General features: G+C 38.3%; 1 protein-coding gene and 1 pseudogene across 4 annotated transcripts; both read right to left on the bottom strand.

The window, feature by feature from the left end:
* Positions 1-1,860: 1,860 nt before the first annotated feature.
* API5 (apoptosis inhibitor 5) lies at positions 1,861-20,494 on the bottom strand. 4 transcript variants are annotated; one of them, XM_036428387.2, is made up of 14 exons: positions 20,304-20,493; positions 16,356-16,517; positions 15,185-15,278; positions 14,535-14,600; positions 13,399-13,550; positions 11,932-12,138; positions 10,820-10,924; positions 9,582-9,671; positions 8,473-8,654; positions 7,547-7,640; positions 6,487-6,543; positions 5,780-5,856; positions 5,143-5,279; positions 1,861-3,918 (listed from the first exon to the last, which is right to left on the bottom strand). In XM_036428387.2, exons 1-14 carry the CDS (start codon positions 20,370-20,372, stop codon positions 3,836-3,838), a joined length of 1,575 nt encoding a protein of 524 aa, XP_036284280.1. In that variant the 5' UTR covers positions 20,373-20,493; the 3' UTR covers positions 1,861-3,835. The 4 variants fall into 4 exon arrangements, with proteins under 4 accessions (XP_036284280.1, XP_036284281.1, XP_045433360.1 ...); XM_036428388.2 differs by having other exon boundaries at positions 1,861-3,913; positions 20,304-20,492; XM_036428389.2 differs by lacking the exon at positions 1,861-3,918 and adding an exon at positions 3,925-4,049.
* On the bottom strand, positions 7,547-8,466 carry LOC118713628 (annotated as a pseudogene).
* Positions 20,495-27,688: the final 7,194 nt, after the last annotated feature.

Genomic DNA, 27,688 nt, shown 5'->3' with positions numbered 1-27,688 from the left:
TTCAAGTAAAGGAATACATGTCTCTTTGCTACTGCATTTAGAGCAGGCTAGAGTCGTGTACTAGCAGGAAGATCAGGTTATTGTGAAACTCTTCAATAAGAAATGATGGACACAAATTTGGCAGTCCACAGCATATAGGTGCTTTTAAAGCCACAGAATGTGACCACCTACAGAACTTATCTTGTCCTGGTGCATTTCAACTTTTGGCTTTAGAACATTTCTAACCTTTGATACTATCGGGTCTAGTAATAATTGATGTCGTTTTTAAACATTCGTTTAAAATCTTGCTTGGCGTTGACTTGAATTTGACATAACCTTCAAAGACGTGGTATCTACAGAACGTGTGAAGTGCAATTAACAAGTTTTGCTTGAAAAAGTTTGTGTTTGGTTTGGTTTTTGTTGCAAAACTAGGGCTAAGAAGATGGCGGATGAAGAGCATATTCGGCACTGCATGCTTTACGAGTTCCAATTAGGAAGAAAAGCAAGCGAGGCTGCAAAAAACATCTGTAGTGCTCTTGGTCAAGATGCAGTTAGCACCAGAAAATGCCAGCGTTGGTTTGAGAAATTTCGCAAGGGAAATTTTTCGTTAGATGACAAGAGTGGTCGAGGCCGTGTGTCCAATTTTGATCAAGAAGCTCTTCAAGCTCTTTTGGTGCAAAATCCTCAAATTACCCAACAAGAACTGGCGACAACTTTAAATTGTTCACAAAAAACAATTTCCAATCAATTGCGTGCACTTGGCAAAGTCCAAAAGTTTGGAAAATGGGTTCCTCATGAGTTGACAGACAACAACCGTAATCAAAGAGTCACAATTTGCAGTTCGCTCCTCTCTCGTCAAAACCGTTTGCCGTTTTTAGAGCAAATTGTTACCGGAGATGAAGAATGGGTGCTGTAGGTTAATTTGAAAAGGCGGCCTCAATGGTTGGACAAAAATGAGGCTCCGCAGCCCACGCCAAAACCTGACTTGCATGCGAAAAAAGTGATGTTGTGTGTTTGGTGGAATTTTAAAGGAATTCTTCATTATGAACTTTTACCATCTAACCAAACCATTACAAGTGCAGTGTATAGTGCCCAATTGGAAAGGTTAGCCCAAGCTTTAAGAGAAAAAGAATCCGTGCTGATTAATCGGAAGGGCGTAATTCTTCACAATAACGCCTGACCGCATACTGAAGAATCACTGTTGAAAAACTGCACCAGTTGGAATGGGAAGTTCTCCCTCAACCTGCATATTCTCCTGATATTGCCCCTTCCGATTACCATTTGTTTCGTTCTTTGCAAAACTTTCTTCTTGGAAAAAAATGTAATAATGAAGAATGCCTCAAAAATGCATTGACCGAATTTTTTCCATCAAAATCACAAGAATTTTACAACAGAGGGATTAAAATGCTTCCTGAGTGTTGGGCACAAGTAGTAGAAAACAACGGCAACTATATGGATTAAATTTTGTTGTATTGTTTAAATAAATTCGATTTTAAAAAAGTATTAGAAAACGACATTAATTATTATTAGACCTAATACTTCAGGAAGACTTTTTTTAAAATCAAGGCTGGTGGTCAAATTAAGAAGTTCCAACTTGTGTTTGAATATTAACTTGAGGATGGAAATATTTCATGCTTTGATTAGAGCCAAATCCCTTTTTTTCAGAAGAGTGATTTAGCTTCTAAAAATAAATCCAAAAGAATGAAAATTAAAAATAACTTGTAAGACTGAATTTCTTGAAGGCAGAGCAGTAGTTTGTCTATCTTTGTATTTTCATGGTATAAGATACACTGCTTAGCACATGAAAAGCAATCAATAAATGTTTAATGAATATCCAAGAATCTGAAGTTATCATAATCATAACACATCAAGACACAAAACAAAATTACAAAAGGAAATTTATTTCAAAAGCATAAGGAAACATTTACTTTTGAACAATGTGATAAACAGCTGTCTTGCAAAAGAAAAACAATCATGACATGAAGTTTTTCATTCAAATTTTTGAAGCAAAAGTAACCTAAGTTGTGCATTATTGCCTTAGGAAAGGGAAGGGGAACAATGAGGTGGCAAAGGAAGAAACACAGTCAACTCAATATCAAACTTAAAAGTAGTCAATTCTGCTCAGCTTTGAGTTTACAAATATTCTTAAAAAAAAAAAAAAAAAGGAAAAGTTACACTTAATTTCAAATTTATATAACTGTAGTCCTAATACAGTTCCTATACTTGAAATGGCATTCGGCCAACAGCTCACAGTTTTCAAATAGCAATTCCATGTTCCTATGTCTGTTCAGATTCCAAGGGAGCTCAGGTTCAGCTCATTGTCTTTTGGAATGTTTAGATTATTGCCACCACTCCATAATCAAGCTGACCAATTTCTTATGCTCACTTGTATAATTCTAGTCTTTAAAAAATATTTATCCCATAAACATGTGCAGTAATTCTAACAAAGCGGTTTTGTTTTTCCCCCACTTGTAAAGATTAACAGTAATGAAGACACTGCCATTGGAATTACTAACTATTCCTCAAAAAATATGCCAAACTACTAGAAAATGTTATTCAGACATTGGATTTGAGTAGCAAACTTGGGGAGGGAATATTAACTGTGAAACAAAAATATATGAAACATTCAAATGCAGAGAAAAGGATCTATGCTACTAAAAATGCCCATGACATTAAACACTCCACAACCCCCCCATCTGTTTTTTAACCTAAAGATTCTATTGGCTAACTTATACAATAATTTTGATTAATAACCTGAGAAGTTAAAATCTTCAAAGTGGCAAAAGCAAACAGAGAGTATCCCTTATTATTGGTAGAACATGTTATCAAGTCACTTTTCCTGGATTGCCCTGGTTATTCAAATCCCAAAGTCTAAATTATTCTATGTCATCCTGTAGAAACCTATATGTACATCAGATTCAGTATTTTGGCTGTATTTCTCCAAAAGGGGTCGCCAAACTTATCTTTGAAAACGCAGCCTTTGTTTATTTTCAGTTTTAAATAACAATAATCATGTAAGTGCAACGGACTCAAAATCCCTCACTACTGGGAAGAAAACCTAGATAACAAGTTATTAATGGATTCAGCCTCAAAAGGGTAATCACCATGTCAAAGATTACCTGTTGCTGGAATTTTAAAAAGTGATTTATGTTGTGTAGTCAGCATGCATATACATATATATATATACACACACACATATCTTATGTATGTATGTATATTATACATACACATTTCTATTCAAATAGTAGGATCCCATTCATAAGCTTATTATCACAACAAATGGAGAAGAGTTAAGTAAGCAGTGCAAAGCAGCTTACATTCTCCTAAAAATGTAATACTTCTACATTTAAGTATTTTGCTCTTAGTACACTAGGTAGGAATGCTGAACCATTGCCTAGCAGCTTTATATAAAAACACAATGAAAACCAAATGTTAAAATTGACCATTACTCTTCTCTATACATGGGGGGGGGAAAGGACAGAGGGGAGAAGAAAATCAGTAAGCTTCAAAACTGATAATCTTTACCAGTTATCAGAAATAGAATTTCATATATTTTAGATTTGAATAGCTCTCAACAAATTAAGATGTTTAAAAGATTCACAATATGAAGTCTGAATGATGATGATATTGCAAAAACAAGATTGCGCACAAAGCATCCAAAAATATCGCTGTGGTTTTACCTTGGACACAACCATGGTCTGTTACAAAAGTAGATCGTACATACAAAGGTATAAAGAACAGTAAGTTTTTAGCTGAAGGCAGCAGTCCTTTTTAACGGACATCCCCGGCAATCCAATGAGTAGTAGAATTTAAGTATAGTAAGCACATGACGATGCTGAAGAATGTGATGTCTTATTCAGTAGAGTCTTCCTCGACTTCGATTTCCTCGTGCTCCCCATCCTCGGCCACCTCTACTTCCCCTGAAGGCTCCTCTCTGCTCTACGAAAAAGCGAACAAGGGTTTAGGTCTTGCTCAGGACTTCATGGTACAGCAAATACAGCTGTGCTCTGAAGTAAGCAGTAGGCACTATAAAAGCAGCATTGTTATTCTACACCATCCACAGACTCATTCTGTACATAAAACCAGGACACATATATCAAAGAACATATAACAAGGTGCAAAATACAGTCATAGTTGGTACTCAATTAAATGTATTCTATTAACAAAGATGTTTCAAGGTCACAATGTTATGATAACTATTCTTTATTTCAGTGCCTATCACTATCACAGATATTAATTAATGAAACTACAAAAATTTCTATACTTAATATGAAATTAACAAAAAAGCCACTGGCTTTCAAAAGTTGGTGACATACATGCAAAATATTTTAAACTATCAATGATCAATTATAAAACATTGGGCTAGACTGACACAATTTTCCTTTCAAATGCAATAGAAAGGCAATTTGTTTTTGGTCATCATATTTCAAGCACCAAAACTCAAGAAAAATATAGATATAAATGCTGACAGCTTTTCTCCCTGCTTTATCAGCTAAGAGTTGCTCAGAGATGCTGCCAAAAAGTGATGATGCATATACATATGATATTTGGGTTACTGATTATAAATTAAGCACATTTTTGCTGAAAAATCAAGTCATGTGTATCATATGGTAGAATAAGATGTTGACTCACTAGGCAGTCTCTTTTATAGGTCCAGAGACATATTCCTGAGGAGTCTTTCCAATAAAGAAAATTGACTTGAAGTTATCAGCAAGCCTGGACTTTCATCATACATAAATTAAGAGTCTCAAATTTTGAACTTTGAAACTTCCTCATTGCAGCTTCAAGTAAAGGAGTACATGTCTCTTTGCTACTGTGTTTAGAGCAGGCTAGAGAGTCATGTACTAGCAGGAAGATCAGGTTATTGTGAAACTCTTAAATAAGAAATGATAGACACAAATTTGGCAGTCCACAGTCAAATAGGTGCTTTTAAAGCCACAGGATGTGACCACCAAGGGAACTTCTCCTGTCCTGGTGCATTTCAACTTTTGGTTTTAGAACATTTCTAACCTTTGATACTACTTCAGAAAGGCTTTTTTTTAAATCAAGGCTGGTAGTCAAATTAAGAAGTTCCCACTTGTATACAACTGATAATGAAAATCAAGTACAACACAATTTCTGTCTAATCTCTCATATTGCTTATACCCAAACGGAAACGCTCACCATAATTAAAGTTGCCCAGATTGCTGCTATATTTCCCACTAGGAGGATTATAAATCTGCCTTGCATCTCTTTTTGGTCCTGCTGGAGATTTCTTGGGTGGTGAACCAGAAGTTGTATCTTCATTGGCTCTCTTCTGCCTATAACAGTAAAAAGAACAGCAATAAAAAAAATTGCATTAAACCAGAGGCACTTATAAGTTAGCATAGGCACTTTATCATAGTCACACCAGAAAAAAGGAGTAACATTCTGATGTCATCAAACTAACTGTGCCTTATTTATGCAGACATTATAAAAAATAGGCTTTAAAACAAGGCTTTAAAATAATCTAAAATACGTAGCTGCAAAGACTATATGCAAGTGACTCATTTTGTAAAACTTGTCAGAAAGTCTAGTTATGCCATATGAGTACAAATAGGCTGAAAAATCTTGGGCTGTATTCCACCAGTTTATTTTATAAGTACTGGAATTAGATTTTATATTTTAAGTCATACTTCTAATAGTCATATTTTAACATCTTATTAAGAATCATTTAATAATGTACATTCCATACAGTAAATGTAACTTCTGAATCCAGATTTTTATATTTGTAAGTCTTCAGTATTAGAACACTTAAATTCTTTTTAAATATAATTCTTACCCAATTTCAACTTTCTGTACAGGTTTCCAGGATAATGTTACTGTGCTCTTATAAGAGGGAGGAATGTGGAAGAGATCCTGAAGAGACAAAATTAGACAAGATTTCTATGTATTTGACTGGTGAGTAGAGTGATTGGGTGGTAAGGGAAAGAAACAGAAAGACATCTTAAAGATTAATTTTAGGAAAGGAAGCTGCAATTTATCTTTCTGGCTCTTGTGCTGGTGATTAAGGTCCTAAAAAATGCTGCAAGAACCAAACTAAACTGTTAAAAGTTACACCCCTACTACTGTTTTGCTGGTGCTGCTCAATGGTTGAGCGTCGACCTATGAACCAGGTGGTCATGTTTGGATTCCAGGTCAGGGCACATGCCTGGGGTTGTGGGCTTGATCCCCTGTGTCATGCATGCAGCAGACAGCCAATCAATGACTCATCACTGATGTTTCTCTCTCTCTCCCCTCTCCCTCTTCCTTACTCTCCGAAGTCAATAAGAAAAGTATATATTAAAAATAATTTTTTTAAAAGGTATACCTATTATTATTAATCCCTTGTGCACAACATTTAAGAAACTGACTAAGTTTTTTCTAAATGTTTCAGGATAAAATATCAATAACAAGTATTTCTCTTGCATATTTTTAAGTAGTTCAAAAGTAGAACACTACTTTTGTAGCAAGCTTGGGAGGATTGGGTAAGAAAGGAATACTTATTACCTTGATTAAAACATTGATGTTATTTGTTATTTTCAATGCAACAACTTTAATCTTGTTCTGCAAAAAGAAAAAAAACATAATGCCAATAACTTTTACAATGTATATTCTATTACACTACTCTTTCAGAATCATTATTCATACACACATACACACACACACACACACACACACACACACACACACTATAAACCAGTGCAGAAATGGCAAAGAAAGCAAATAATCAATAATCTTGATAGGTTAGAATATTAAAGTGTTATCTACAATCTACCTGAAAAAATGAATAAGGGAAAGGTCATATGCACATAGGAATTATTTAATCAGTTTAAAAAACACACATCAGTTTAGCCTGGCAGGTGAGGCTTAATAGTTTAGCATCGACCTGTGAACCACAAGGCCACGTATCTACTCCTGGTCAGGGCACATGCCCAGGTTGAGGGCTTGTTCCCCAGTGGGGGATGTACAGCTTGCATCTAGTTAATGATTTTCATCACTGATTTTTCTATCTCTCTCTCCCTTCCCCTTTCTCTGTGAAATCAATAAAAATATATTTAAGAATACAATCAGTTTAAGTTAAAGATAGACATGATGAAAACTTAAAATATTTCATAGGATTAGGATGAAGAGTGATCAAAATAGATGAAACCAGGGAACCAAATATCCCAACACAAAAAAACATAGTTTGGTATAGAATTGGCAATTTAATGTTTTTCTTAATATTTTTCCTCAATTTAACATTTGGGTTTCAAAAAGGTGAAATTAAAAATATGACAACCACCAATCAAATATTTAAACAACACTAGTATGTGCTGTTCATGGGACCCTGGTGAAAGATTGGTATGTATCTAAGTTTGGTAACATTTTCCACAAACGTTAGAAACATTCAAGATATTGCAACGATGACAAAAATACAACTTAGCAAATAACTAAATATGTAGACAAACTTCTAACATGTATCACAACACAGACTTATAGTACTATTTCTGTATGAACTCAGTCTTAATTGGTAATCAATGGTGGATATTATAACAAATTTATTTGAAATGTGTCCCAGTATTCTTACCTCATCTGTTTTTAAGGCCTCGCCTGTTTTGCCCTGGAGAGCCAACCGAAGTTGTCTGATATAAACCTGCAGGCCCCGTGCAAAGTACTGCAGCCTAAAGGAAGAAGTATTTGTTAATTAGCAAATTACCACTTCAACTTTGCTTTCCCACTTCAACTTAGACAAAGGACACCTAAAAAACACAAACTGTATCTATACTGCCTTCTCAACAATTTCTGACTTCAACCAGTCATTTCTAGTTGAAGATACTTTGGAGCAGAGTAGTAACTCCTCTTAGCATGATCCAGCCCATTTGTTTTCCTGTCTGTTTTAGAATGAGTATCTTCTGTATCATCTAATATGAGGTTCATATACACATCATAAACAATAGAACCCTCTATCCGAGTATTCTCTTGCTCATAAAGTCACACTTGAATCAGAGATCTATTCTGCAAAAATGTGAAGATGAGGTTGATGGGCTGCACCATCACCTGCAGTTTTTGGCCCTGGCCACAGTACACCATGTTGGAAGCTGACAAAACCATACTAACCCGCTAGAGTAACTTAAGTTGCCTGCTTCTGATCAAATGTTTCATATTAAACCTCTGCTTTACCAAAGAGTAGAGGACAGTGACAGATACAACAGGTAAGCATTTCAAAATTTAAGATGTAACATTGTTAATTTGGGGTGTTAGATTAGGGAACCTGCCCAAATCATAAAACAAGTGGGGAGAACCAGAGTCCATTTTTTGGAAAAGTTCTTTCTCCCCCATATACAATGGATGTTATATGTTTGCACCCATTTCTCTTTTGTGGCTCTTCTATTTTGTCCCAGTGGAGTAAGGCAGGGATGGAAGACAGCTCTTTTAAAAATGAAAATAAAACCCAGGGAGTATCAGATAACCATCATCTTTGCCAAGGATTGGACTACTTCAATCACACATTACCTAATTTTAAAATCTTTGAGCTTTTCTGCATTCAGTTTGGCTGTTAAGAAATCTGGAAGTTTTCGGCCCAACTGGTGGAAGCTGTACAACAAACATTCCACATAACTGAATTGCAGCTTAGGTTCTTCATTACCAGCATTCTCCCCATTTTCTGCTTCTTCTGGAGGGAGAGGCATATACTCCTAAGAGATGAAAATACAGAGATATTTGCAATCTGTTCTAAATAATTATGAACATATATTAAACTAATTGCAGGGCATGCTTTTACAGTAAGGCATGAAGCATTAAAACATATGAAGATTAAAAATTTAAGTAAGATATGTCTTTTAGACCTATTGTATCAATGATATACACTGTCAATTCTCCACATGTCATAGCTGCTACTAATACTAATAATGACAATTCAAGTAGCTAACATTGGGCACTCAATGTAGGTGGAATTTGAAAATGTAGTTATCTTTCCTATGGTGAAAAAGTTAGTCAATCTATGTTCAACCTCTTAAATTGATGATCTTAACCTACTAAATTATGCTAATTCCAAAAATCTTCTTTGAATATTAGTCCATATTCTCTAAGTATTGACTCTTTTTTCATTCAAAGTACCACCAAAGGCATTTTTTATCAGTACTGTAGCACCCTAGAGGTATTATAAATACTGGATGACTCCATTCACACTGTGGACCTAATACTTATTACTGCTTCATAACTGCTCACACTCAATCAACTATTTTGGTGATTCTGATGATTTTATCAGTTGGCCCATTTTCTCCACAATTATGGCTTAAATTTGACTTTATTTCCTAGTTGCTAAACCTACCAGGCCTTAGGCAGCAACCTGAATGGTGGAATATTTTGATAAAGGGCTAGCAGAAGGTCATACTATATAAATCCTGTATTATACTTTATGCAAGCATCAACAACAGAAAAAATGCCAAAGATTAAAAATATATATTTTTAAAAGTAGAAAACATGTGGCCTGAGCAGCTAACAGCACTTACTAGTATTGTCTAATACTGTAACTTCAAAATCTGGCTCTCCATAATCTAGAAATTAATACTATACTATTATACCAGGGGCTATATAATTTTCCTGGGGGAGGAGTTTCTTACCAATAACTTATCAAACAGTTTCCTTAAATTTGTTTCTAGCTTTTCCATGTCACCACAAAATGAACTCATTTCCGCCAACAGTTTCAATACCTAAAATACAAATACACAATTCACTGTAATTAGTATTATTTTCTTGAATGAGCAAGAACTATAAGAATGATTCTAAATTTTCAACAATCAAATATAACAAGGAAAATAATATACATATTTTCCGCTACAGGTTAATAAATGATAGTGATAGATACAATGTAAAAATGACAAATACATTAACTAAGTTGACAATTTGTAGAAAAAACTGAGTACTATTAAGAGCAAATAACATTTTTAAAAAAATCCTCACCTAAGGATATTTTTCCATTTTTAGAGAGAGTGGGAGAGAGAGGGAAAGACAGAGAAATACTGATGTCAGAGAAACATCAATTGGTTGCTTCCTGATCGAGATATATGCCCTTGACTGGAATAATCCCAGGGACCCTTTGGTCCGCAGACTGACGCTCTTATAGTTTCAAAACATATAATATAGAACTGAAATGCATAAATATGTCACAATATATATTTATATACTGTATTTGAGGCCCCGAGAACCATAAGAAATGCAAAAAATTCACTGTTAATAACCATCTTTAATTGTCCCCCCTCCCCCCTTTAAAATCAAATTGCCCTCCTGTGGGGTGTGTGCCCCACACATTGGGAACCACTTGGCTAGGGCTTAACAGCAAATAACTATTTACTAACACTCAGAGAGGGCCTCATTTGCTATTAAAATTTAGTCTCTAATATTTGCCACTATTCTTGAGGCCCATCTTTGCTTTATTCAATCCAGTCTGATAAGCCAATCCGAGAACATTTGAAGCAAACTACAGTGTACAGTGAGTCTTCTCTACCCCAAACACCTATGAGGGAAATACATTTCCATATTTCAGTTTGATTCAACAATCATCAAGTGCCTTTCAGAATCAGGCACTAGATTCTGGGGACACGGAGATGAATATGGTTAAAATTATTAAGGCTACAAAGGTAGAGACTAACTACAATGAAAACTACAAGCAGTGCTTTCCCATTACAACAACCTTTAATTGAATTCATAACATTCCTATGTAATTCATCCTAGGACAGATTACTTGCTAGCCATCGGCAGACCTCTGTTGTCTTAGAAATTGGATTTAAGTTAGTGGTTTATATTTTTATTAAAATAGGAGAATGGCTTTTCAGTACCAGAAGGAGAAATCTTCTCTTACCTCCAACTGTATATCAAGACCCTCCACTGGAGTAGTTAAGGAGCTGAGGTTAGGTAGAACCTGCTCACAGAAGTAAGTCACAAACCTTGTGGAATGCACATTTTTCTGTAAAAAACAAAAAATAATAAGTTGTCAAAAAAGGGAGACATATCCTCTCAAATAAAACAGTAGAATGTCATTCCCAAATGCTAACATCAAGCACTGTGGCTACAAATACAATGCAGTGCACACCCCGGAGCACCCCAGGAACAAATCTGTTTTTTAAAATCCTCACTTTGTTTTTATTGATTTTTTTGAGGGGGGGAGGGGTGGACAATGCAAGAAATATCAATTGGTTGCTTCCTGTACAAACCCCCCGCCAGGATTTAACCAGCAATCTTTTGGTACACAGAATGACACTCCAACCAACTGAGTCACTCAGGCAGGGCAACATCTATACATCTTTTAACTGTTGCAAATTTTGGGGAAGATTTTAGTGTTGAATTTCAGATTGTACATTTTCACAAAGGATAGATCCTTTCAACTTTTTTTTTTTTTTTTTAAACTATGGTATGCACATCCCAGAACACTGATGGCTAGAAATAGCACAAAGCCAGAGATAAAAAGCATATATACTTAGAACAATCTGTTAGAAATTTTAAGAAAAAAGGTTAAATTACTAAAGCAAGTATTTTAGAAACTCAGTCAAATTATAATTTATTATGCAAAATTCTTAAAACTTAAAGTCTCTTAGAAAGACTTTAAAGAAACCTCTTGCCGCTTTGATCTCTCACCAACCCTACTCAAGCCCCCATAAACTAAATATTGATTCCACTATGTTACTTTTATGCAAAGGTTTGAAGAGAATGCTCAAGTGAATATCTATAGAAATATAAGCTGCCCAGCCAGTGTGACTCAGTGGTTGAGCATCGACCTAGGAACCAGGAGTCACATTTGAATTCTAGGTCAGGGCACATGCCCGGGGTTGTGGGCTCGATCCCCAGTGTGGGGTCATCACTGATGTTTCTATCTCTCCCTCCCTCTCTGAAATCAATAAAAATCTAGTTAAAAAAAGAAGAAATATAAGCTAACAGAGTAATAAAAATAGCATCTATGTAAAACGAAGAGCTTACAGAGAAGAGGGGTACCGCCTGCCGAGTGCACTGTAAGAGCCTGTCCACACAGTCGGGATCTGACGGGTTGAAGGTTTGTTCCAGGTCAGCCTGTTCAGCCACCAACTCTACAAGTTGCTGCCTTCCACTCACTGTCTGTAAGCTCTTTAACCCAGACAGTATCTTCATGAACAGGACAAATTCTTCACCAGTCACATCTTCTAGGACCTGGAAAGAGATAGTAATTAAAAATAAGTGTCTTTACCACTCAAATGGAAAAGATCAACATTAAAGCAGTGTAACATTTATTTCAGTTACTAAAGTCAGTTTGCTCTTAATGTTTCTGAAATACTAGTAAGAGTATAACTTCTAGCTTCCGTCATTTTAACTTCAGAGGCCCGTTATCAATACTAGAGGCCCGATGCACGAAATTCATGCAAGAATAGGCCTTCCTTCCTTCGGCTGCTGGCACTGGCTTCCCTCTGGCTGCAGGCAGGTACCCAGGTTCCCTCGGAGCCCCAGCTTCGTCCAGAGGACGTCCAGTCTAATTAGCATATTATACTTCTGTTATTATAGATGGGGCACAATGTTGTCTCCAATTCTTGGAAATTTTTAATTTTTTATGTCTAAAGCACAAATTTACATACAGTAAATAAAAAGATATACAGTATATCTGTGGAATTAAAAATGCCTGGAAGGGTAGCGAAGGAAAAAATAAGTCTAAAAAGGCTCTTTTGGAGTGACAGCAAAATAGAGATTGAGAAATTATATAGTAAATCAGATGCAGTTTCCTATATTTAAGCAGCTTCATTCACACTAATGTGGTAATTGCATATAAAATAGAAGACATATTCCACCAGATTATTGGTTGGAGCATAGGTAAAATATGCTGACATTCCCAGCTGAATAACTGCTCCCTTTTCTCTCATTGAAGAAACCTTATTAATAAGCAAGTGAATTTTGGAATTTTCCTAAACATATAAAAAAGTAAACTATTCCCTAACTTTTGCACTTCATAAGTGAAAATTACTTGTGACACATCTTGATAATCTCAGCATCTATACTTATGCTAGATCTGGGGGCACACTCTTGAAGACCTTAGTGTGTCATGAGGTAGGACAAAAAAAATAGGTAATTTCAATGTGATTTCATTTTTATTTTGAAACTATCCAGAATACTGAGAGATTATCCTAAGACGGGTGGGAATTAGGTAAAATTTCCTGAAGGAGTTCATCTGTAGACTCCTGGAAAATGCATACATTTTGAGTTCAGCAACCACAAAGGATTTAAATGTGATCACGTCCCTTTAAATTAACATACATTCATCATTATAGGCAAGCAAAATACAAAATACAATATAAGAAAAGCTTGAAGTTCTACAATGGTTCTAGTGAGATATGTCATTTTAAATACACTGATGAATACTGCTAAGTTAAAATACATGCTTTTGCTTTAGAGAAGTTCTATTGAATGATGACTGAAGCTTACCTTTTTGGATTCTGTTAGAATAAGTTCCTCAACTTCCTTTGTTAAGACTTCATCTGGTAAAGTCTTAAGTTTTGTAGAAAGGAATTTGATGGCTCGTTCTCTAACAATGTCTTCTCCTTGAAGGATTTGGCTGAATAAGCCACCTAAAGTCCCTGCAACATAAAATAGTTTTGTGTAGTAAGTTAATTCTAAATCATAATGAAGTTTTAAAATATAACTCAGTTTACAGTATTTCTTCTCAAGTGAGTTAACAAACATCCTGAGTATCACTGATACTGATTAAATTAGTATGAAGTTTTACAGCTCCAACTTCAAGAGTGATCACATGGTTTCTTCATGGATTCAGTTAGACTGAGCATGACTTACCTTTTAAAAAAATATTTATATTGATTTCAGAGAGGAAGGGAGAGGGAGATAGAAACATCAATGATAAGAATCACTGATTGGCTGCCTCTTGCACACCCCCTACTGGGGAAATGAGTCTGAAACACAGGCATATGCCCTGACCTCCTGGTTCAAAACCACTGAGCCACACCAGGTGGGCTTATCATTACTAATTCTATATAATAAAGATGTAATATGCAAATGGCAGTAGTGGCGTAAGAACTGACCGTGTAACGATCAGATATCCTATCAGGAGGGTGGGGCAGTGAGCTACAAGAGGGCAGCAGAGAGCTACAGGAGGGGGCAGGGCAGCAAGCTATGGGGAGGGGGCAGGGGGAGCTACAGGAGGGTGGGCAGTGGGTGGAGAGCTACAGGAGGGCAGCAACAAGCTACTGGCTACAAGCGGGCATCGGAGGGCTACAGGAGGGGGCAGGGCAGCAAGCTATGGGGGTGGGGGGAGCAACAGGAGGGCGAGGCAGTAGGTGGAGAGCTACTGGCGAACAGATTCATGCACAGAGCTACTAGTAATAAATAAAACTCAGGCATTTTGGAACTGCTTTTGCAATTATTTCTGATGGGTTTTCAACTCATAAACCTCTTGAGCGAAATAGCTTTTTAAAAAGAACACAATATTTTTATGAAATAGATATGCGGGTGAATTCCAGACTTTATCCTTTATGAACTGTGCCAAACTCCCCAATTTTTAAGACATCAGACTAAGAAGAACAATTCGGAACAAGAAGTGGCCTTACCTTTTGCATCCATCTTAAATATACTTAACAGGGCATTGTTCACTAAGTTAAATTCTGCAGAGTCATCTACAAAGAGAAAAAGTGGCACAATGCATAAAATAAGTGAAAAATAGCATCTGCTTCATTTCAAACTTAAGATTTAACATAGATTCTTATAGATTACATTGAGACACATAATTTAAGTAATTCTCTTAAGTACTGAGAAAATATATCTTCCTTAAAAAGGGAGAGAACCTGATATAGCATGCCTGGAAAGGTTTTATATTAAGATCATACAATTATGAAACTATAGGAAACTGGAGCGGAGGGGATCATGATGCATCAAAATCCCCTAAGAATCTAGTAATTTTGACTTTATAAATAGAATTAAACACACACAAAAAAACACACCCCACTAGAAATTAGATAATCACAAGTCATTAAGTTTCAAACTATTAAATACAAGAGAATTTTATTTTTTTAAAAAGCTAAAAAGAGTCATCTCAGTGAGAAGTTACACATATTTAAATTACAGATTTAAATGAATTTATCTATCTTTGTCTTAAATCTTTATTGTTGAAAGTGTTACATATGTTCTCCTCTCTGCCCATTGACCCCTTCTAGCCTGGAGAAGTTATATTCATTAAAAGGATAATGTTAATATTCCTTACCTGTTTGCAAAAGTTGGGTTAGAATATCTGCCACTCGGGGAAGATTTTCTCCAGTGGCAAATTGAGGAAGCTCTTTAATTGCTTGCCGTCGAATCTGGATATAATTTCAAACAAAAATTTAACCAAATATTATATCAATAAAAACAAACCCAATCTTTAAATAAAACTAAAACCATAGAAAAACCATAATTAGGGGGCAGATGAGTCACAAAAATATAAAACATGAAAATTCTAGCAGTTTCAGAAATAATTTGCTTCAATTTAACACTCAAGTTTCACAGAATAACTAAAGTAAAATGTGGTGGGAAGGGACATTAAATATGATTGTCTGACTGGAGTAGACAGATTTGAGATTATAAAACATGGTTTATATACTGATTATATACAACTGTTGTTTTTTTGTTTTTTTTTTTTTTTTAAGAGCACATAATATGTATCCCTTAAGAAAGCCTACAGTGGCAATGTCAGCTCTTGTAACTATTTACTTTCCAATATTCAGTATTGACTACTTAATATACATTTTTGAGTATTTTATGTATTTAACTCCAAATATGAGGTCTTGGCTTATTTAGTTTAACATAAAAATGTATGGGAGGTAAAGCTAACAAATTCTGCATGACATGTTGTTAATTCACAAATTTCATCTGAAAATCATAATAGCTGAAAATTCTCAGGAACCTATTATCAGCAGCCAGAAATGCTAACGGCTAATTCTTCTTATTCTAGTTATCATATACAATTATTACACTTATCAAATATTTTTCTGCTATGAGAAATATTTAGGGTTGCTGAAACTATGTTTTATGATGTAATACTACTAATACTTTAAATATCTAAGTTAAGCATAAATTGATTGAAAACTAACATTAGTCTGACTTCATATGCACAGTGTATAATGATTTATAAAATAATGGTCACAACCCATTTTTAACAAATAAGCAAAACAAAGTATCTTTTGTAATTCTATGCATTTTTCACAGTTGAAAGGTGGTGAAAGAGCAAATATATTTTCTCAAATGTAGAGAAATAGTCTGACATTGTGCCAAGCTATATTGCAGTATTTTACTGGGCACTGATATGATTGGTACTTAATTATATCAACTATGCACATACAATGTCTGGAAATGGTAACATCTGAAAACTTGTTGAAAAGCATCAATCATAAACTTACTGATACATCTTCATCCTCACAGAGGTCTAACTGTGCATTGATAGCAGAATCAGCCAATTCTGGAAAATGCTTGAAGAATTTTGGAATAAACTGAGCTGCTAATCTTTTTTCCTTGGTACCACCTTTCACACCATCCAATATCACTTGATAGGCATCTTTATGCTGAAAGAATAAAGCAGAAAAGAAACACAATTCTGAATGATGAAAAGCTAAACAAACTTGTTTCAATCTAAATTAGTAAAATTTTACAAAGGCTAAGCTTAGAATAGGGCTTATTTTGGTGTGTTACTGCCTAAAATGGACACCTACCTTCCTACCATCTGTTCCCTGCCCACGAGTTACTTTGTGAGTAGGGAAAGAGAGAAGAATGATACTAATTTTAAGTGGAAAAAGCAACGAAGCTTGTCGATGTACCAACACTTCTTCATCCTAGTGATTATTGACCCCAGCCTGTGACTGTATCATTCTTTAAAAATTGTAATGAATGTGGTAGAATCCTCAAAGAATTGTGTTACATGTGTTTAAATGTATTTGTTTCCAATTAGCACTTTAAAGCAGGCGTAGAGAATACATTCCTGAAATTAAGCGCTACCACAAAGGTTAGAAAGCTTTACTTTGCCTCATATTTTAGAATATGAAAATGATCATTCTATATAGCCAGCCAATTTTGGATTAAGAAAGACTCTAATGTCATGTGTTTAACTTTTTAAAAAATATACATACTTTATTGAATTTTTTTACAGAGAGGAAGGGAAAGGAAGAGAGGGAGAGCTAGAAACATCAATCAGCTGCCTCCTGCACACTGGAATCGAACCTTGGACCCTTCAGTAAGCTGTCTGACACTATTCACTGAGCCAAACCAGCTAGGGCAAGGAAACTTAAGTCTTGACTGTAAATCTAAGTTAACTTGAAAATCAGGCTTTGCTACACTAAGAATGAAAATGTTTTTCTCTCCTTAAAAAAACAACAACTGGCAAGCAATGTCCCTTCCATTAAGTTGGCTCTTGCTTTTGTTAAGTTAAAATTCACAAGCAGAATCCTAAAAGCCACCATCCTTTTTGGCTGAAGTTTTAGAGATTATTTCCCCCCCCCCCCCAAAAGGGATGAAGTATTACACAAGAGAGAATTTGTAAGCATTATGGCTTAGTTGAGCTTTAAGTCCCTCAGAATTCACTTCATTATGCAGAGGTCTTTTTTAAAAATATATATATTTTATTGATTTTTTTTTTACAGAGAGGAAGGGAGACAGATAGAGAGCTAGAACCATGGATGAGAGAGAGACATCGACCAGCTGCGTCCTGCACACTCCCCACTGGAGATGTGCCCGCAATCAAGATACATGCCCTTGACCAGAATCGAACCTGGGACCTTTCAGTCCGCAGGCTAAAGCTCTTATCCACTGAGCCAAACCGGTTTCGGCATTGTCTTAAGTAGCTGCTTGACAGCTGTCATTACAGTATTATGAAGGTACTGATCTCCCATCGTTAACAGGGAACTGTGCTAAAATTTTATTGCCCAGTACAGTGTCCGCTACATGGTAGGCACTCAAAAAATGTACTAAATAAATAAAATCCTGGGCCCTCAGTGAAGTCTGCAGGAAAGATGCCTTTTCTGCTTTTCACAAACTTATGGCTCCTAAGCACTCTTCCTAAATTAAAAGCAGATCTTTGCTTTGAGAAAGACATTTCTGACCTCTTGAGGGAAATGGATCTAATCTGGTAGTATTTATAATTAAAGATGCCATATGAGGGGAATGCAAGCAATTCTCCATTATCCATCATACTGCACAGATAGATTCTAGTTTGGCTTTCATTTGCCCTATTGTACACTGTAAATAGGTGGCTGTCAACAGTTTTTCTATTCCAGCAAAAGGGTGGGAATAGCCAAGATCTGGAAAAAGTCCCATCAGTGCATGAATGGATAAAAAAGCTGCAGTACATTTATTGCTAAAAAAAAGGACTCTTAAATTTTGCAATAGCATGGATGGATCTGGAGAGCATTTATGCTAAGCGAAATAAGCCAGTCAGAGAAAGACAAAATACCGTATGATCTCACTAATGTATGGAACCTGATTAGCAAAATGAATTGACAAAATGGAATCGGGAGCCAGAGGAGAGGTAAATGGAGGTGATTGGATAAAGAAGGTGAAGAGATTAGCTAAAAATAAATATATACAAATACCATGGACAATAGTGAGGTGAAGACCAAGGGATAGGAAGTGGGAGTGGGTGGAGGTGGGCAAGAGGGGGTGGGCAGGTGCAGTAATCAACACTGCAAAATTTTAAAAAGATGAAGGTGGAGATATGGGACATCAATCTATGTATATAGTTTCAAAGTTTCCCTACAAGATTCCTGATCCACCTCTTTGGGAGAGCATCATATGCAAACCGACTGAGAATTACTGTGGTGGCTGATGTACAATTTGAGGTAGAAAAATCCTATTTAATAAAGACAGAATATGCTAATTAGACTAGACGTCCTTCCGGACGACCTTCCGAAAAAAGCAGGGGCTGCCAGGGAAGCCCGGGTTCGGGTGCCTGCTGGCAGCCCAGCTGGGGAAGGCTTACTCTTGTACAAATTTCGCACATCAGGCCTCTAGTTTATTATAATCTTTGCCAACTCAGCCACAGTGAAGAGAATATCTTCACTACTACCTCTTTCCAGGAACAACAACAAAATCGAACTATGATTGACCACAGTTTTCTCCACCTTTTCTTAATACGCAGTTTCTCCTCCACAGCTGATCTATAACCCACACCTTATACACATCTACAACAGGCCGCTTACTTTTCTCATTAATAATGTCAAAATTCCCTACTGAAGCGGGAGGTATGTGGGGAAGGAAAATCATGATACCTGAAACTGTATATTTACAATTCTTGATTAAGCTAAAATAAGGTTCCAACATCTCCCCCTCGTCGGCTCAGAAATGACACATGTCCAGAGAAGGGACCGGGAGGGGGCGGTACCGCAGCTCAGCTAACGTTAGTGGCTCTAGGATCGTCCACTTCCTACTGCCCATGAAGTCCCAAGCACCAAAAAATACAGACGGCATGGGATTTCGGACAAAAACCGGTCAAGATCACCCTCCGGGAGAACCTGGTTCTTTTCCCAACAAAACGTTCTTTTCCCAACAAAACACAGGCACACGCCCAGCTAGCAACTCCTCCACGTCCCCGCCCTCCCGGGGCTGAGAAACTCACAAAGAGGCCAAGGGGGGTGCAGACAAACACCCTCCTCCAACTGCTTGGGGCAAACAAACGCAGCAGACAGACCTGCTGCCGACACCTCTATTTATAACGCTGCCCTCTCCTCCCCCCGCCCTCGGCCCGTTATACTTTACAACCCTTTTCATTAAAAACAACAACAAAAAACCTATCTTCCTTATTGACTCTTCGCTACTCTCCCTCTGTAAGAATACATCCCGGCAGAGCGCCGGCCAGTCCATCTGGTACCTGCAGCGCCCGGCACAGCGTCCCGGTGGGTGGTAGGCGCTTAAATCAGGTCCCGAATAAATGAAACCTCAAGCCCTCACTCCAGTCCGGGCGAAAGGCTCATTTCCTTTTCTTTTTTTTTTCTTCCCCCCCCCCCCCTACAAACTTCTGTCTCCTAAATGAAGAGCAGGTTTTTACCCCAAGGAAGACATGTCTGACCTCTGGAGAACCCTCTGGAGAACTCTCCATCTAGCCTTGGGAGGGACTGAGCTCCACCGGGAAGGAGGAGGGAGACAGGCGCGAGAGGAGAATACCGGGAGGCCGAGCTAGAAAGCGCCACGGGGAGGAAAGGCTGCCCCAGACCGGGGCCCACCGCGGCCAAACAGCCGGGGCGGCCGGGCGCTCGCGCGACGGCGCAGCGCGGTCCCCCCCGCCCGGCCCGGCCCGCCCCGGCCCGGGGAGCGCTCCCGAAAGGCCGCGGAGCGCAGGGCCTGCAGGCCGCCAGGGGACTTACCTGGCCCACTTGCTCCGTGGCGTCGGCTAGGATGCCGTAGTTGCGGTAGAGCTCCTCCACCGTCGGCATGGCGGGCGACAAGCCGAGGGCTCGCTCCTGCGGTCGTCGTTGTCCTCGCCGGCTCCACCGCCGCCCCCGAAGTTCCTGCCCCGAGCCCGCGAGCCGCCAGCGCCGCCTCTTGTCGCCGCGCACGGAGAGGCTCCGCCCCCAACGCATACGTAATGACGTGCGCGCGTCGGGAGCGGCTTTAGTGACAGCCGGCGCGCAGCCTGGGGTTTCACTGCCCTCTAACGCTCGGAGGTGCAAAAGGCGGTAAGCACGGTGCCTGTGGGGAGCACTACGCCTGCCTAAGGAGCTTTTTGATTTTGAGGGCAGGAATGCACGAAGTTGGCCAGAAAAGTGATCTTAACGGAAGAAAAATAGAATAAGGGGAGGGAGTTAATTTTGTTAATTAGATTCCACTAATTAACTTAATTAGATCTCAAGCTGTATGAGATAAGCCATAAACTCTATTTCCTCGTGACTCAAGAAAGATAACAAATCTCTAGCAATAGGAGGCAGTGGGTTCAGTTTTATTAATGAATGAATGAGAAACCAAATGCTGTTAAAAAAATAAATAAAAACTATGTCCATCCATCTAAACAAATCTTGAGGTGAAGTTTAGCTTGATGGAAAAGTTCGTTTATTTTTGCTTGCTTCCAGAGTAAAGTTAGGGCCGTTTGATTGTCTCTAATTGTAAGAGGGTAACAAATATTGTACATGAAACTAGATGCACTTACTGATAAGAGTCTCTAAAAGTTTAAAATTTAAAAATGGAAGCTGTAAAAACAGGTATAAAATAATCACCATGTAAACAAATGACTTTAATAAAAATAAAACAGCCAGTTATTTTATCAGCAAAATGGATTAATTTGGGAATAGCAGAGGATAAGCAAACTGTAGCGAAAAACCATAGGCAAGTTCAACAAAGGAGAGGACCGTTATCCTATAGAGAAAAAGGAGGAAATTGGAAGAGGCTGTTTTAAATGAAAGTCTATTGGAGGAAAGCAAAGGTCAGGTGGTGATGGTTTCTAATTGGCTGTTGTGGGAAAGGAAAGAAATCTTCCATTCTGCTGGGTAGTAAAGTAGTAAAAGTGCATTTATTTCTTGCACAAAATTAATTTTCACAAAAACAAAAGCATACAAAACAAAGTTATGCGCATATGTGTAAAAGAATGCTAACATTAAATCTCAATTTTAAACATGAACCTTTAAAAGGTGGTAAATTTCAAAGCCAGATCCACTTGTACAGAAATATATGCAGGAAATGGTTGCAAAACAGATCCCCTATCCTTGTACTCCTCAGTCAGATTGAAGATATTAAAAAGGATTAGAAGGAGAGGATAGATGAGACTTCCTTCTCCTTCTTCTTCTCCTTCTTCTCCTCCTTCTCCTCCTCCTTCTCCTCCTCCTTCTCCTCCTCCTCTTTCTTCTTCTTCTTCTTCTTCTTCTTCTTCTTCTTCTTCTTCTTCTTCTTCTTCTTCTTCTTCTTCTCTTCTCCTCCTCCTCCTCCTCCTCCTCCTCCTCCTCCTCCTCCTCCTTCTTTTTTGAGAGAGAGATGCTCTGCTTGTGAGTAGCTTAAAGCAATTATTACCTCCTTTCCCCAAGTCCTAGGAGCATTCTGAGGAGCCTGAAATGTGTTCCTGTAGTGAGAGACACAAAAATCTGGTGCCTAACATGCATGAAAAAGCTTGTTACCTGTGGCAGCGGAGTGCAGGAATCCATGGGATTTGCATGTGTCGTTCTTTAGCTAATCCTTTCACCTTCTTTATCCAATCACCCCACCCACCTCCCATCTGGCTCCCGAAAGTTTGTTCCATGTATCTGTGCTTCTGGTTCCTTTTTGTTTGTCAGTTTATTTTGTTAATTAGATTCCACATATTAGTGAAACCACAGTTTTTTAATTCATTTAGTGTTTCTGGCACAAGATCTTCCAGATCTTGGCTATTGTAAATAACGCTACTATGAACATAGGGGTGCATATATTCTTTCTGATCAGTGTGCCTTGTTTTACTTATTTGGCAATGTGTTTTATAGATCTTTCAACGACAGTATTGCCTACTATCAATGCCCCATTGTTGATTTATCCATTTATTTTTGGACATGTCGGTTGTTTCCTATTTTTCTTCAGTATAAACTCCAATAAATGGGTGATTTTATTTCCTACTTTGTGCTTTTCTGAAGTGTCCAGCTTTTCTATAGTGACTTCTATCAATTTATTTATATTCTCTTTCCTTGCCATTGGATCTGTGAGTGAGTCCAGAGGTTGTTTTCTCAAGGTCCCTTTATTCTTATAAGGCAAAATTAAGTCCCAGAAAAGAAAATAATGGACTGCCTAGCTTAGGTCACATGTCTGCTGTGGTACAATCAGTTAAGACAGGAAAGCAAGTCAAACAAAGCAAACTTGGCTGCTGGGGCCCATATATACAGATGAAAGAGAGTGGGGTGGGTCCCAGAGAATGTTTGAAGGCCACCTGAATTCCATTCTACCAAGCTGCATGCTTGAGTGGGGGCTATGTTTGGCTCTTTATTCAACAAGTATTTACTGAACACCTCCTATGAGCTTTATTTTTTATTTTTTTAATATATTTTTATTGATTTTACACAGAGAGAAATTGAGAGGGATAGAGAGTTAGAAACGTCGATGAGAGAGAAACATCGATCAGCTGCCTCTTGCACACCCCCTACTGGGGATGTGCCCGCAACCAAGGTACATGCCCTTGACCGGAATCGAACCTGGGACCTTTCAGTCCGCAGGCTGATGCTCTATTCACTGAGCCAAACCGGTTTCCGCCTATGAGCTTTATTATGCAGCAAAGCCAAGAAGGCATGAAGCTCACATTCTGGTAGAGGGAGAGTAATCATAAACAAAATGCACAAGTAAAACACATTTGGCTTACAAAAGTAAAGCAACAATGTCAACAGACACAGTACAACCAACCGATAGAAAGATTTCATATACTGACACTGTGGTATGTGACTGATGTCATGGTCTGGAATCAGCCTTAAGATCTGGGAAGTCACTTCCCTTTTATTGTCCTGCTATAGCACTATTTTTTCCCTAGCCTGGGCTGCAATTGTTTGTGTATCCCACCACTAGCTAATAAAACTTGATGATCAAACCCTAGACATTTTGGCTCAGTGGATAGAGTGTTGGCCTGCAGACTGAAGGATTTGATTCCAGTCAAGGGCATATGCCTGTGTTGCAGGTTCAGTCCCCAGTAAGGGAGTGCAAGAAGCAGCCAATTAATGATTTTCTCTCATCATTGATGTTTCTATTGCTCTCTCCCTCTCCCTTCCTCTCTGAAATCAATAAAAAGAGGCCTGGTGCACAAAATTTGTGCACTCGGGCGGCGGAGGGGGGGGGGTCTTTCTGCCCAGCCTGTGCTCTCTCGCAGTCTGACATCCTTAGTGCTGCTGCAGAGGCATGAGCCTGGCTTATGGCTGAGCAGCTTTCCCTGTGAGAGCAACACTGACCATCAGGGCAGCTCCTGTGTTGAGCGTTTGCCCCCAGGTGGTCAGTGCACGTCACAGTGACCAGTTGTTCAGCCATTTGGCTGATTTTCATATTAGCCTTTTATTATATAAGATATATAAAGATCAAGGACTATTATTCATGGTAAACAAATGTTAAATTAATAAAGGCATGAACTAAGGGATAAACAAATAAATCCAAACTTTTCTGACAGCTTATTAGAGTATGGCAAAAGCTCTTTTTGTCAGAAGGAATTTTTTTTTTTTTTTTTTTTTTTTACCCTTTTGTCAGAAGGAATTTAGTTTTTATTTTTATTGGTTATTTTCAGGAAAATGGTTATTTTCAGGAAAACCATTCCCTATTCCTTATTACTCTCCCTTCCCCAACCTACCTAACAATCAGCGGCTTCTGTTGTGATATTTCAAGTGCTGTGACTATCTTTGAATCTATTTATTTTGCAATCTTGAAATTGGGTTTAATTGTCTATTAAGTATATGGTGAAAGGCTCAATGTGCCAACCCCTCCCCTGCCTTTACTTTACATGCCTTGTACAATCTTAGAGCCTACACTCTGAGAGCTGTTATTTTAATCCAATTTCTGTCTTCCAAGGAGGCCTTTTTAATTCTAGCAGAAAAAAGATCATGACTCTAAAAAAATAATCAAAGAAAGATTAAGGTCTAGCTGGGTCTTAATTGAACTAATGATAATAATAGCAAATATCCATTGAGTGTTTGCTGTGTGTCTAACAGCATGTGTGTTAGAGGAATAGCTAACCCTTATGGAGAGGCTGCTAGCTGCCAAGCTTGACCCTAAATGCTTCACAGGCTTTCATTCACAACCACCTTATGTGAGACCGGTTCTTGCACTATCCCCATTGAAGAGATAGAAAATCCAAGGCACAGAAAGGCTAAGGACCTGCCCAGGGTCACACAGGTGGTGAATAGAGGCTTTGGAGTGCATATCCAGGTGGTCTGGCTTGGATGGCTGCACCCCTAACTACTTCTTGGGTCAACGTTTTTCTTAGATGTGTTATCTCTGCAGTCCCAGTGTTCTTTATTCAAGCTTAGCCAACTTCCTAACCAGTGGTGGCTCTCGAGCCTCGGTTTGCCGCTCTGTTGACAAATGAGTTTGCCGACCACTGGGACAGGGACTTAATCACGAGGAACAACAACAGCCTGTAATTATTGGAATCCAGAGTCTAATCTAATGTGGGCCTTGCCAAAAGAGATTTACATACTTATTGGTGGAACCTACTTTATAAGATTATTGTGAAGATAAAACAAAATACTAGAGGTCAGTGCATAGGACAGCGCCTGGGCCATAGTAAGGCCCCAGTCAATGTTAGCTTCCTTTTCTAATACTATCTTACCTTAATCACATGTATTTAAAAAAATGAGTGACCCTTGGTCATTGCACGTTATTCTCTGGAGTTGGGTTTGCTCCCTCTGAATGTATCTCCTGTATCAGAAATAGGAGTGTATTAGTTTTCTGTGGCAGTCAACAAACTACCACAAACTTGGTGGCTTAAAACAACAGACATGGGTTTCTGTTGTCTATCAAATATCGGGTCTAGTAATAATTAATGTCGTTTTCAAACATTCGTTTAAAATCTTGCTTGGCGTTGACTTGTATTGACATAACCTTCAAAGACGTGGTATCTACAGAACGTGTGAAGTGCAATTAACAAGTTTTGCTTGAAAAAGTTTGTGTTTGGTTTGGTTTTTGTTGCAAAACTAGGGCTAAGAAGATGGCGGATGAAGAGCATATTCGGCACTGCATGCTTTACGAGTTCCAATTAGGAAGTGAGGCTGCAAAAAACATCTGTAGTGCTCTTGGTCAAGATGCAGTTAGCACCAGAAAATGCCAGCATTGGTTTGAGAAATTTCACGAGGGAAATTTTTCGTTAGATGACAAGAGTGGTCGAGGCCATGTGTCCAATTTTGATCAAGAAGCTTTTCAAGCTCTTTTGGTGCAAAATCCTCAAATTACCCAACAAGAGCTTGCGACAACTTTAAATTGTTCACAAAAAACAATTTCCAATCAATTGGGTGCACTTGGCAAAGTCCAAAAGTTTGGAAAATGGGTTCCTCATGAGTTGACCGACAACAACCGTAATCAAAGAGTCACAATTTGCAGTTCGCTCCTCTCTCGTCAAAACCGTTTGCCGTTTTTAGAGCAAATTGTTACCGGAGATGAAAAATGGGTGCTGTATGTTAATTTGAAAAGGCGGCCTCAATGGTTGGACAAAAATGAGGCTCCTCAGCCCACACCAAAACCTGACTTGCATGCGAAAAAAGTGATGTTGTGTGTTTGGTGGAATTTTAAAGGAATTCTTCATTATGAACTTTTACCATCTAACCAAACCATTACAAGTGCAGTGTATAGTGCCCAATTGGAAAGGTTAGCCCAAGCTTTAAGAGAAAAAGTACCCGTACTGATTAATCGGAAGGGCGTAATTCTTCACCACGATCACGCACGACCGCATACTGCAAGAATCACTGCTGAAAAACTGCACCAGTTGGAATGGGAAGTTCTCCCTCAACCTGCATATTCTCCTGATATTGCCCCTTCCGATTACCATTTGTTTCGTTCTTTGCAAAACTTTCTTCTTGGAAAAAAATGTAATAATGAAGAATGCCTCAAAAATGCACTGACCGAATTTTTTGCATCAAAATCACAAGAATTTTACAACAGAGGGATTAAAATGCTTCCTGAGCATTGGGCACAAGTAGTAGAAAACAACGGCAACTATATTGTTGATTAAATTTTGTTGTATTATTTAAATAAATTCGATTTAAAAAAGTATTAGAAAACGACATTAATTATTACTAGACCTAATATCTCCTTTGTGTCTCTTATAAGAACATTTGTCGTGGGATTTAGGGCCCACCCAGATAATCTAGTATGATCTTATCTGAAGATCCTTAACTTAATTGCATCTACAAAGAAACTTTCCCCCCCAAATAGGTCATATCTCGAATCTGGGGATTAGAAAGTGGGTACATCATTTTGGGGACCACCATTCAACCTGCTCCAAGGGATTAAGACCAGATGCTTGGGAGTCAGTCAGCGCTGATTCTGGCTGTGCTCCTTATTCAATGTGTAAGAGATTCTCAACATGATGGTCTTTAAAAATATCCCCTCCACCCTTGCAAATCAAGGGACAGTGAGTGGCTCATCTTTTCTCTGCCTTAATGTTGAGAAAATGACAATTACAGCTGACACCCTTTCCCTAAAACCACATTGGGCTTGTATTTGTCCTGAGAAACAGAACCAATACAAACAGAGATTTGTTATAAGGAATTGGCTCATGCGGTTATGAAGTCTGGCAGGTTCCAATATGAAGTGCTGGCCATCAGGCAGGGACCCAGGAGAGCTGAGGGTGCAGGTCCAATCCCAAGGCAGTCGAGGTGACTCCCGAGGACCCACCCTTCCCAGTGTTCATACCCTGTGTAATGACCTTCCACGTTAACCTGAGCTTGCTCATGTGACTTGCTTTGGCTGATGGAACAGCAACAAGCATGATTCAAGAAGAGGCTTGAGCCTAAACCGATTTGGCTCAGTGGATAGAGCGTCGGCTTGTGGATTGAAAGGTCCCAGATTCTATTCCGGTCAAGGGCATGTATCTTGGTTGCAGGCACATCCCCAGTGGGGGGTGTGCAAGAGGCAGCTGACTGATGATTCTCTCTCATCGATCTTTCTAACTCTCTATCCCTCTCTCTTCCTCTCTGTGAAAAGTCAATAAAATATATTATATAAAAAAAAGAAGAGGCTTGATAAATACTTGTGTGTTAGCACTTGTGCCACAACCATGTAGGGGTGTGGTTAGGTACTGTGCTTAGGGGCTAGCCTTTCTGAGGCTGAAAGACCA

The sequence above is a fragment of the Pipistrellus kuhlii genome, unplaced genomic scaffold (genome assembly GCF_014108245.1).
Source record: "Pipistrellus kuhlii isolate mPipKuh1 unplaced genomic scaffold, mPipKuh1.p scaffold_m20_p_9, whole genome shotgun sequence".
Classification (NCBI taxonomy): domain Eukaryota; kingdom Metazoa; phylum Chordata; class Mammalia; order Chiroptera; family Vespertilionidae; genus Pipistrellus; species Pipistrellus kuhlii.
Note: the sequence above shows the minus strand (reverse complement) of the source record. Positions and strands in the feature narration are given on the sequence as shown.

Bases quoted from the DNA above. Each gene is read 5' to 3' on its own strand.
- API5 (XM_036428387.2), bottom strand. From the start codon at position 20,372: ATGCCGACGGTGGAGGAGCTCTACCGCAACTACGGCATCCTAGCCGAC. The intron at 14,601-15,184 runs GTAAGGAATATT...TTCTCTTTGTAG, and splicing joins AACCCAACTTTTGCAAACAG to ATGACTCTGCAGAATTTAAC. The intron at 10,925-11,931 runs GTAAGCTCTTCG...TGTTTTTTACAG, and splicing joins AGGCGGTACCCCTCTTCTCT to AAAAATGTGCATTCCACAAG.